Source organism: Nicotiana sylvestris, chromosome 12 (genome assembly GCF_000393655.2).
Source record: "Nicotiana sylvestris chromosome 12, ASM39365v2, whole genome shotgun sequence".
NCBI lineage: Eukaryota > Viridiplantae > Streptophyta > Magnoliopsida > Solanales > Solanaceae > Nicotiana > Nicotiana sylvestris.
This window is the reverse complement of record NC_091068.1, coordinates 59,661,149-59,674,525: the sequence shown is the minus strand read 5'-3', so window position 1 is coordinate 59,674,525 and position 13,377 is coordinate 59,661,149. Positions and strand designations below refer to the sequence as shown.

The 13,377-nt window shown below is 39.0% G+C and overlaps 1 protein-coding gene across 1 annotated transcript; it reads right to left on the bottom strand.

Moving 5' to 3' along the window:
* Positions 1-1,050: 1,050 nt before the first annotated feature.
* Positions 1,051-1,437, bottom strand: LOC138868092 (uncharacterized). The gene has a single exon (XM_070163756.1). The coding sequence runs from the start codon at positions 1,435-1,437 to the stop codon at positions 1,051-1,053; it is 387 nt and encodes a 128-aa protein (XP_070019857.1).
* Positions 1,438-13,377: the final 11,940 nt, after the last annotated feature.

Below are 13,377 nucleotides of genomic sequence, written 5' to 3'. Positions count from 1 at the left end.
TGTCGGAGAAGATGGACATCATACACCTTTTGGAAAGTGGCCGGAGCATTGCACAAGCCAAATGGCATCCGGCTAAAAGAAAAAGTGTCATACGGGCAAGTAAACGTAGTTTTCTCTTGATCTTCCAAAGCGATGTTGATTTGATTGAAGCCGGAGTAACAATCAAGGAAACAATAAACTGACCCCCCCCCCCCCGCTAACCGTTCAAGCATTTGATCAATAAAAGGCATAGGGAAGTGGTACTTGCAAGTAGCATTGTTAAGTTTCCGATAGTCCATACAAACTCGCCATCCAGTCACAATTCGCGTTGGAATGAGCTCATTCTTCTCATTTTCGATCACGGTCATGCCACTCTTTTTGGCACACATTGTACTGGGCTCACCCACGAACTGTCGGCAATGGGGTAAACTACCCCGACATCCAACCACTTGATAATCTCCTTCTTTACTACATCTTGCATTGACGGGTTCAACCGTCTTTGATGTTCCACACTTGGATTTGTTTCGCTCTCCAATTGGATTTTATGTTCACAAATTCCCGCGGGGATTCCACGAATGTCCGTAATGGTCCATCCAATGGCTTGCTTATGTTCTTTCAAGACATCCAACAATTGGTTTACCTGCACATTATTTAGCAAAGACAAAACGATTACGGGTAAAGTATCATTAGAGCCAAGACATTTATACCTTAAGTGCGGCGGGAGAGGCTTGAGCTCTAGTTATGGTGGCTCAATGATTGATGGCTTGGCGGGAGGTGTGGCCCTATTCTCCAAGTCAAGAGAAAGCTTTTCCGGAGTGTAAGCATAGGATCCAAGACCCTACAATGCATTTACCGACTCCATGTACCCATCCATGTCCTCATCATCAAAGTTTACCAAGATAGCCACCAATGCCTCACCAAGGCATTGTTCTCCATTTTCAATTCGACGGCATCTTCAACCTCATCAACCACATCTATCACTGAAATGCTCTCATACTCATGGGGTAATTTCATACCCTTGCTCGCTTGAAATGTGACTTCTTCATCATTCACTCGGAACTTAATTTCATTTCACTCCGAATCCATGAGTGCTCTTCCCGTGGCTAGGAATGGTCTCCCCAAGATGATATGGATCTCTTTATCAACAGCACAATCAAGAATTACAAAGTCGGCGGGCAAATGGAATTTTCCAACTTTCATAATCACACCATCAACAATTCCTACTGGTCGCTTAATATATCGATCGGCCATTTGTAAACTCATGCTTGTTGGCCTCAGCATCCCTAATCCCGCTTGCTTGTAGATGGAAAGTGGCATCAAGTTGATGCTAGCCCCATTGTCACAAAGGGCTTTTGCAAAGTCACGCTCCCCGATAGTGCATGGAATAGTAAATGCTCCTGGGTCCTCTTTCTTTTGGACAGGGCTTGTGGCAATAATAGAGCTAACCCGGTGAGTCATGTTTACCACCTCATTCTTTGTGGTCCTCTTTTTGGTGATCAAATCCTTCAAATATTTGGCAAACCCCGGCATTTCTTGAAAAGCCTCCAAAATGGAATGTTCACCGACAATTGCTTTAGAATATCATAGAATTTCTCAAGCTTTCTATCATCAACCCTTCTAATAAGTCTTTGAGGAAAAGGCGGAGGAGGTACAGGAATAGTAGGTGGAGCTTTTGATGTCTCCTTCTCCTTTTCCTTCACCCCTTCTTGGTTGACTTCTTGCACCTTCTCTTTTTCCGGCACCCTTTCAACTTCAACAACCCCTTGCTCTTCTGCTTCAAATTATTGTTCGGCTTCTTCCCCAACAACCTCTTGCTCAATGTCACCTTGTTAAACTTTCCCGCTTCTAGTAATTATTGCCATGATGTGAGAAGTTGAGCCACTTCTACCACTCTTCGGGTTCGCAATGGTATCACTAGGAAGTTGCCCTTTTTGCTTTGGGTTTTTCTCTCTTGAAAGGTCTCTCATTTGCATCTCTAACTTTTGGATAGATGCGGTGTGAGAGCCAACAACTTCGGTCATGTTTCTCATGGACACGTCAGACTTTTCTTGGTTTTGCAATACTCTTTCAAGTATGCTTTCTAACTTTGACTCACTTGACGACCCTTGATTTGCATAATGACCTTTTGGGGGAACATACGAGTTGGAGCTCCGATTTGCAAAGTTGTTGTTGTTGTTCCAATTTCCTTGATGCATGTTACCTTGATCATTTCTCCATTGTTGGTTGCCTTGCCCTTGCGGGTTTGGCCCCCACTGGATTTGTTGCCCTTGACCGTGATAGGGTTTCCTTTGATACCCTCCTTGAGGGTTGTTGATATAAGTTTCTTCCTCAAAATTTTCATCTAAGATGGGCTGGACATCTTCCACTGCATTCGCTTTCTTTGTCTGATTCTCGGTAAACATCTTTGTCAGCACATTTACACTTGTTGCAAGCTAGGCAATCACTTGATCCCTCTCTTGATTTTCCTTGATTAAGTTGCTCAAGGAAGGAGAGCCATATGAGATTCCTCCGATAGTATCCTCTGAATGCCATGCTTAGTTGTGCTTTGCCATTTTGTCCCGGATTTGTGTCACTCTTGCAAATGATTTGTCTATGAAAGATCCGTCAGCTGCATTCTTGGCGATGGCTTGGTTCATGGGATCCAAACCCATATAAAAAATTTCCAACAACATGGAATCCGGAAAACCATGGTTTGGAGACCTCACCAAGTATAATTTGAAGCGATCCCATGGCTCATGCAACTGCTCTCCCTGTATTTACTTGAAGAAAAAAATCTTATCCCGCTACTCAGACTTTTTGCTCTTTAGGAACCACTTGGACAAAAACGCCCGGACAAGTTTAGGCCAAGAATGGATAGAGTTGGGTGGCAGATTCTGGAGCCATTTCCTCGCATCCCCAGCTAGAGAATACTTGAAGCATCTCAACCTCAGGGCATCGTCATAGCATCTCAACCCCAAGTTTATTTCTGCTAATGTGATTTGTCGGGATGCTCGGTTTTGTGTTTTGAGGAGTTTTGAGACACTTAGTCCCTAAATGAGAGCTTAAGTGTTAGAAAGTCGACCGAAGTCGGAACAGTGGGGAGACAGCCTCGGAATGGAAATCCGACGGTTCCGTTATGTCACGACCCAAACCGAATGGCCGCGACAGGCACCCGGTTCTTTACTCAACCGAGTACCAACGTAACATATCTTTCTTATCATATTATCATGAGTAAATGAGCCAAAAAACCCGTCATGAGATAACGAGAATACAACATAAGGGAATACTCAACATATGAAGACCCAATATGATATACAAACTTATATATGTGACATACGGGCCTATAAGGCCAACATGACCATTAGTAAACTCGAAACATAGGCCGACAAGGCCATACAAGTATCCATACACCTGACATCTGTCTACAAGCCTCTAAGAGTACATAAAATCATAAAGGTCGGGACAGGGCCCCGCCATACCAATCAATACATATCCAAAGCATACTGACCAAATAGGCAACTCCGGAGCAAGTGGAGTGCACCAACACCTTCGCTGAGCTGATAGCCTACTAGGAGGACTGTCAACCTATCAATCGGGACCTGCGGGCATGAAATGCAGCGTCCCCAGGCAAAAGGGACGTCAGTACGAATAAAGTACCGAGTATGTTAGGCAGGAAAGCATAAACAAGAACAGTAATGTAAAGAGAGAGATAGAGGAGATACAACCTGTAACATCAGAGTGCCTCTGGGGGTTACTGATATGAAATGCATAATACATATATATACATAAACTTTTTAAAACATTCGCCTCTGTGGGCATCATCATCATCATATCGTACCCGGCCTCAAAGAGGACTCGGTAAAAGCGTACCCGACCATCATAAGGTTCGGTAGAATCGTACCCCGCCATGTGGAACTCGATAAACCAACTGATTAGTGGTGGCACAATAGGTGTCATACCCGACCGACTATAGCGTGGCTCGGTAGAGTAAAATAGATACTATATATAATGCATGCTAGACTCATGGAATCATCTTCTAAACCTTTTGGAGTGACTTAAGAACATTATGGACATCCCTACCATCAATATGAACCTTAGTAGGATTTAAGGATCATACACACTTGTTTAGAATAATTTTATAAGGAAAGAACAACATGGACAACCTTAGTTGCTAGGAGTAGAGTCATTATGAAATAGCGTATCGTTTATGTTCATTTCATTTTAGACCATGCCAAAAGAAAGAAGAAAGTGCCTTAACATACCTTAAACCCGTTGAGTCCTTAATCCCTTCCAAGCAACTCTTCAAACAAGTCAACTCAATCTATCATAGTATAAGGAGATTCAAAATCAGTGCTGAGCAAAGGCTAAGTCTATAACTTAAGCTAGTAGCTCGTTTACGTAAATTTGGGCAGCATCTCCCTTGTAACAAGGGCCTCCTCCAATACCATATACCAACAACAATTACCAGAGCAATCCATCAATACATAATTATCAATATCAAGACACCATATAACAACAACAAGTCACAACTACATTACGACGAGCGGCAAGCTCCGATTGGAATCCGTATACCCCTTATCAATCCTTATAGACTTCTTACTTCAACATAAAAGTATCATTAACATGATAATGAAGTCATTAATCAATGATTCCAGCCTTATACCATATATTTATAACAACGAAAATAATCCACAACTTCAACTATCCTCAATTAGCAACTTTATTCACTAGTTCATGTCTAGCTCATCCATTTAACTTAATCAACATCAAGATAACCTTAGGCACAAGAAAAATCACAATATACTTACCTTATACAGTAACTTCAAGTCAAAATCCAATTTATATTCAGTTTACAACAACCCTTAATAGCAATACAACACCATAGAAGTGACTTAAGCTAATCCAAGTATTATCTTGTAGTTTATCATCCTAACAACTTAACCAACATAAAAGCAAGCTTAAAAACAATTAGTAGGCTGTTATACTCACCTTAGACAGCATCAAAAACTTGGAATTTCATCCAAATACAGCCCACAACAATCCTCAATGACAACACAACCTCAAAGAGGTGTTGTTCTTCACTAGAACTAAGTTTTGATATTGAAATATGGTGTAATCACTTTGGAATCACTTCAAACCCTTATGGTATATGTTTAGGAGGGTTAGGAGAGGTTTGGATACGAATTTTAGTTGAAAAATGAGCAAAAATAGGCGTCCAAATCGTTTATAAATTGAAGTAGGTCAACCACCACCTAAGTGGGTCCCATTGAGAGCTGCTTGCGCGGTCTCGCGAAAATGCAAATATATTTCTACTCTGATGTTGTATTGATGAACGGTTTAATGCGTTAGAAACTAGACTCGTAGACCTTAAATATGGTAGGTAGAAAACCCCATGATTCCAAGTATATTTGGAGAAATTCTCAGATACATTTGACCTAAATTTCAGCAAATTTATGAATGTAACTTGTGATGACCTTTGCCAACTCTTGTTCCACAACTTGCTTTCCTTCAAAATGTAGAAAATGAATATCATACGACTAAAATAACTCATAGAATAAACCTCCTTATCATGTTAATAACCCTAGTCTCACCCCAAAGTACATGTTATAACATTCGAAACTTGTCGACTTTCGACGAAACTTATTTTCTTCAATTGGTTTAGCTTCTAAGATTTCCAACCCTCTTGGTACTCGTTATTCATGATCTTAAATATTTGTAACCTACAAGGTAACATGATTAACTTACTTTATTTGCTTCCAAATAGAATCTCATTTTCGAGCTTACATCAATGACTTACGACGTACTCTCACGTATAAAAACTTGGGGTGTAACATCATTCCCCCCCTTGGAACATTCGTCCTCGAATGTTGACTGATGTGCTTATCAGTTTCATAAAATATGGCTCTTATGAATACTTTAATGCTCATCTTTCCATCTAAGCAATTGTTTTGTGATTAATCCAAACGCTTGGGCGTTCCCCCCTTTTAGGCCTCTTTGTCACACCATGACATGTGGTTTGAATTCTTCCAACATCGTAACATTAGATACCTTATGTCATGCGGTATGTACGACTATGTCCTTGTATGAGCGCCTAGCGACTCGTCTTCTCTTTTTCCTCCATCTTTTGGCCAATCTCTAAGCCTCACTTTATGAACATATACAGAATTATGACAAGTTGTCCCTCTAGGCATCTATAGGTGTACTGATGTTTTTCGCTTGGTACTTTATCGAACTTAAGACTATTTCTATCTCTTTTTTCATAGCCTTGTATATCTATCCTTATGGATTTACTACATCCAAGTAGGTTATACTATACCATAAATCTTACTTCGGTTTATTATTACTGAGGTTTGGTACCCAACTACAGGTTACTCTCTCGCTGGTTATCCTATATGTATAAATCTAAGTCCTTTAGTGCTTCCTCATTATTATTCATCTAAGAATAACAAACAAATCTTATCTCAAACTTTGGAACTTGTACCCATCTTTTGTTTATTCACCTTAATGTTGATCTATATTCTATCACTGATAACTTGCAACCTCTTACGTAATACACTGTCACTAGGGCTCATATCTTATCGGGAAACATATGAAGTGATTTTCCTGATCCACCTAGGGATAATACTATACTTCAATAACCGTATTTCATTGCATCCCAATACGATTCATCTTATGGAGGTATTCTAATCCCGTGCAATTAATGAAATCCCTTTGTCGCTAAATCATTACTCAATCAAAGGCCTGAGAATCATCCTCTTATCTATCACAATTACACCCTTATTCTACTTCCAGGGCAGCATTCCATCTCTTCTAAATACACCTAGTCTCAGACTCCTCTGTGTTCATTCAGGCTGTACCGAGCTTTTTATTACATATGGAAATCATCAGCTCCCTTGTTTTGATGGGTTTAATCCCGATGACATACATATTCTCGTCACCTTCTCACTCACCTTTTCATATCCTTACTCCTATCTACCTAAAACCTTGTTGCTCTACAATACTTTACCTTAGGACCTACACTGATCTATTTATACTACTCCCAACCTTCCTTTAACTTGCTAGCACCATAAATTTCCTTTCTTGCCTTCTCAGTTGTCCTTAAATGCAAGCAATTACTTTTGCTGGTCGTTCTATCACTTGTTGCATGAATGCTTGGCTTGTCTTTTTGCCCACGAATACTATAAATTCTTGTACCTCATATGATCTCAAACATCACCTTTGATAGCTTTTTTTTTTCCATTCATTATCCATGATAGGTGCCACTTTCTTATGGAGTGTATACAATATTGTAGTCAGACTGTTGTTACAGTATCATTTACTCTCTAGCTCACTATGCTTAGGTGGAAACCTTCTTCCTTATTTCCTCAGTTAGTCTTTCATTGTAGTACTTAGGGAGACCTTCTGGCTCTTGTAAAGTTGCAAGCTTGATATATCGTACACCCGAAGGTGATTTTCGTTATTCTTACTCGCCCATAATAACCCTTGGTTACATAAATTTATGCCTTTGTGCTCGTAGGGTTACTTCTAAGCCCAAATTTTTATTGTCTCCTTAGTGGCACTCTCTCTTATTTTTATAAACCTTAAAAATGGTACCTTTAATTGCCTCAACTCCTATCTGAATTTTTTTCAAATAATTGTGATCTCATATCTGCGAGACTGAATTCACTATGTTGCGGTTCACTACATTTATCTTGCATGATCTATTGATTTATCCGTGACCTCTTGTCTAGCCATAACTGGGCTCTTCCTGAATCAACTACTAATTACTCGTTGGTCCATTCTCATATATATGTGTATATATATTCTCACATATATATATATATATATTCTGCATAATCCTTCTTGGGATATATCCTTTGTCTTAACTTATCTCTCGCCACTAGCTCCTGATGTATCAAGTGTCCATTCACACTTATTTATCAATAACATCCTGGCCGGAAACTTTTACTGCCTCTCCCCGTTGTCGTGCTTGTATAATGTTCTGGAGTCGCAACATATCTGCAGGAACTGAATAAATGCAACATCATCCCTTTCTCCTTTTTTTCCACATTCTTCCTTTACCATTCCATAGTTAACTGAACCGCTTAACTCCGACTTAATACCATATCACACCATATTGCCCCCTTCAGGGGAGTACTAAGATTTAGTACTACGACGATCTACCTATAGTTGTTTTACCTCTTCACATTTGGCGTCTTTTCACATTATCAATGAACCTTAATCACCTTATGGAAACCTTCTGTACCAGGGATAACTAAAGTTCTGACGCACGAAGGTGACACCTACGGTAACTGGCACACTTAGTCCCTTAAGATTAACTCTGCTCAGAGTGCTTGCTTTAGGTAAGCGACTTCCTAAATAACCTTTAAAGGTTATTCGTCTGTTTTCTATTCTATTATTGTTGGAGCACGATCTTTGAAATTCTCACGATGTCGACCATTATAAAATCCTCCGGTCCCTGATTCATGTTCGGTTTTATCTTGTTCACCAGCCCATACTGATTTTTATTACTCTGGGGTCTAACCTTTCCTCCTGGTAATCACGTTTAAGTCACCAACTCATTTCTCAAAATAAGAATATGACTTTATGGCTTATACTCTTTTATTGCCTTAAGGCTTGTCACCTCTTGTATTTTCCTTCACTTGACTATAGACTCTGTCATCGTGTCATATTTTTATTTACTGTTATCACCCCTATATCACATCTTACTCATGATGCTTTATTTATTTTCTTCTTATTCTCCGGATAATATTTTTTTGTCGATCACTTTATTCTAAAAACTTCAACAAAAAGTTCTTTCCCTTTAAGCTCCCCTAGCTTCATCTCACTGGCTCTTTGGAATGCCTAACATTCTTTTTTTACTCGGGGATAGAGTCATACTAAGGTAAATATTTGTCCCTTCTAGGATCCCACTGCCTATCTTCTGAAATTTTTGAATATTCCAGTATTCGTATCTGATTGTACTACTCTAGAGTTCACCATCTGGGTGTCTTAGAAGGAGATCTATTACCACATTTGCACCATCTTTCGGAAACGTTAGTTAATGATAACAACCTATCCACAATTTTTGGGTTACTCTAACTCCAACTGGATCCTGATATCCCATCTTTCTCTTAAATAATATCTGTTAGCTCCCATAGAACATAACTGAGATGGGTGTGGCCAATTGTACTTACCTCTGTCATTGATGAAGGTACCAAAATGCTTATATTTCTCTGCCTGATTTGAAAATATTGATAATCTTCATTATCTGGGTGCCTCGTACCCCTCTTCACCTTACTTCTTTTACTTGTTAAAACTTGTATCTAGCTTCTGAATTCCTCATAGATTTTCACCATATTCGTGAATAGATATCCGTGCCTTAAGGCTCCTTATTAAGAAGCATACACATCTTAGTACACACATGATCTGTTGAAGACCTCATATTTACTCATCATAAGCATGATGTGAAATCGAGTTCCTCTGACTCAACTCTTCCACATCCACATGCAATCTCTTACCAACTGTCTTTGTGGATGTAGGTATCGTTGTATTACGACTAAAGTCGAATTTAGGAGTTTGAATTCTTACAACGGAGCTCTATTGCACGATCTAGAGTAAGAAGAAAGAGTGACAGACCTAAATTCCCTGTAGCCTCCTACTTATAAGTGTAGTGCACAACACACCCATAAACAAGACTCTACTAGACACGACTTGTAGACTCCCTAGGACAGAACTGCTCTGATACCACTTCTGTCATGACCCAAACCGAAGGGCCGCGACGGGCACCCGGTGCTTTACTCAACGAGTACCAACGTAACATATCTTTCTTATCATATTATCATGATTAAATGAGCCGGAAAACCCGTCATGAGATAAAAATAATAAAACATAAGGGAATACTCAACATATGAAGACCCAATATGATATACAAACTTATATATGTGACATACGGGCCTATAAGGCCGACATGACCATTAGTAAACTCGAAACATAGGCCGACAAGGCCATACAAGTATCCATACACCTGACATCTGTCTACAAGCCTCTAAGAGTACATAAAATCATAAAGGTCGGGACAGGGCCCCGCCATACCAATCAATACATATCCAAAGCATACTGACCAAATAGGCAACTCCGTAGCAAGTGGAGTGCACCAACACCTTCGCTGAGCTGATAGCCTACTGGAGGACTGTCAACCTATCAATCGAGACCTGCGGGCATGAAATGCAGCGTCCCCGGGCAAAAGGGATGTCAGTACAAATAAAGTACCGAGTATGTTAGGCAGGAAAGAATAAACAAGAACAGTAATGTAAAGAGAGAGATAGAGGAGATACAACCTGTAATATTAGAGTGCCTCTAGGGGTTACTGATATGAAATGCATCATACATATATATACATAAACCTTTTTAAACATTCGCCTCTGTGGGCATCATCATCATCATATCGTACCCGGCCTCAAAGAGGACTCGGTAAAAGCGTACCCGGCCATTATAAGGTTCGGTAGAATCATACCCGGCCACGTGGAGCTCGGTAAACCAACTGATCAGTGGTTGCACAATAGGTGTCGTACCTTACCGACTATAGCGCGGCTCGGTAGAGTAAAATATATATATATATATATATATATATATATATATATATATAATGCATGCTCAATTCATGGAATCACATTCTAAACCTTTTGGAGTGACTTAAGAACATTATGGACAACCCTACCATCAATATGTACCTTAGTAGGATTTAAGGATCATACACACTTGTTTAGAATAATTTTATAAGGAAAGAACAACATGGACAACCTTATTTGCTAGGAGTAGAGTCATTATGAAATAGCATATCGTTTATGTTCATTTCATTTTAGATCATGACAAAAGAAAGAAGAAAGTGCCTTAACATACCTTAAACCCATTGAGTCCCTAATCCCTTCCAAGCAACTCTTCAAACAAGTCAACTCAATCTATCATAGTATAAGGAGATTCAAAATCAGTGCTGAGCAAAGGCTAAGTCTATAACTTAAGCTAGTAGCTCGTTTACGTAAATTTGGGCAGCATCTCCCTTGTAACAAGGGCCTCCTCCAATACCATATACCAACAACAATTACCAGAGCAATCCATCAATACATAATTATCAATATCAAGACACCATATAACAACAACAAGTCACAACTACATTACGACGAGCGGCAAGCTCCGATTGGAATCCGTATACCCCTTATCAATCCTTATAGACTTCTTACTTCAACATAAAAGTATCATTAACATGATAATGAAGTCATTAATCAATGATTCCAGCCTTATACCATATATTTATAACAACGAAAATAATCCACAACTTCAATTATACTCAATTAGCAACTTTATTCACTAGTTCATGTCTAGCCCATCCATTTAACTTAATCAACATCAAGATAACCTTAGGCACAAGCAAGATCACAATATACATACCTTATACAGTAAGTTCAAGTCAAAATCCAAGTTATATTCAGTTTACAACAACCCTTAATAGCAATACAACACTATAGAAGTGACTTAAGCTAATCCAAGTATTATCGTGTAGTTTATCATCCTAACAACTTAACCAACATACAAGCAAGCTTAAGCACAATTACTAGGCTGTTATATTCAGCTTATACAGCAGCAAAAACTTGGAATTTCATCCAAATACAGCCCACAACAATCCTCAATGACAACACAACCTCAAAGAGGTGTTGTTCTTCACTAGAACTAAGTTTTGATATTGAAATATGGTGTAATCACTTTGGAATCACTTCAAACCCTTGAGGTATATGTTAGGAGGGTTAGGAGAGGTGTGGAGACGAATTTTAGTTGAAAAATGAGCAAAAATAGGCGTCCAAATCGTTTATAAATTGAAGTAGGTCAACCACCGCCTAAGCGGGTCCCATTGGGAGCTGCTTGTGCGGTCTCGCAAAAACACGAATATCTCTCTACTCCGATGTCATTTTGACGAACCGTTTAATGAGTTATAAACTAGACTCGTATACCTTCAATGTGGTAGGTAGAACACCCCATGATTCCAAGTATATTTGGAGAAATGCTCAGATACATTTGACCTAAATTTCAGCAAATTTATGAATGTAACTTGTGATGACCTTTGGCAACTCTTGTTCCACAACTTGCTTGCCTTCAAAATGTAGAAAATGAATATCATACGTCTAAAATAACTCATAGAATAACCTCCTTATCATGTTAATAACCCTAGTCTTACCCCAAAGTACATGTTATAACATTCGAAGCTTTTCAACTTTCGACGGAACTTATTTTCTTCAATTTGTTTAGCTTCTAAGATTTCCAACCCTCTTGGTACTCGTTATTCATGATCTTAAATATTTGTAACCTACAAGGTAACATGATTAACTTACTTTATTTTCTTCTAAATAGAATCTCATTTCCAAGCTTACATCAATGACTTACGACGTACTCTCACGTATGAAAACTTGGGGTGTAACATCATTCCCCCCTTTGGAATATTCGTCCTCGAATGTTGACTGATGAACTTATCAGTTTCATAAACTATGGCTCTTACGAATACTTTAATGCTCATCTTTCCATCTAAGTAACTGTTTTGTGAATAAATCCAAACGCTTGGGCATTCCCCCCTTTTAAGCCTCTTTGTCATACCATGACATGTGGTTTGAATTCTTCCAACATCGTAACATTTGATACCCTATGTCATGCAGTATGTATGACTGTGTCCTTGTATGAACGCCTAGCGACTCGTCTTCTCTTTTTCCTCCATCTTTTAGTCAATCTCTAAGCCTCACTTTATGAACATATACAAAATTATGACAAGTTATCCCTTTAGGCATCTATAGGTGTACTGATGTCTTTCGCTTGGTACTTTATCGAACTTAAGACTATTTCTATCTCCTGTTTCATAGCCTTGTATATCCATCCTTATGGATTTACTACATCTAGGTAGGTTATACTATACCATAAATCTTACTTCGGTTTATTATTACTAAGGTTTGCTACCCAACTCCGGGTTACTCTCTCGCTGCTTATCCTATATGTATAAATCTAAGTCCTTTAGTGCTTCCTCATTATAATTCATCTAAGAATAACAAACAAATCTCATTTCGAACTTTGGAATTTGTACCCATCTTTTGTTTATTCACCTTAATGTTGATCTATAATCTATCACTGATAACTTGCAACCTCTTACGTAATACACTGTCACTAGGGCTCACATCTTATCGGGAAACATATGAAGTGATTTTCCTGATCCACCTAGGGATAATACTATACTTCAATAACTGTATTTCATTCCATGCCAACGCGATTCATCTTATGGGGGTATTCTAATCCCGTGCAATTAATGAAATCCCTTTATCATTATATCATTACTCAATCAAAGGCCTAAGAATCATCCTCCTATCTATCACAATTACACCCTTATTCTACCACCAGGGCAGCATT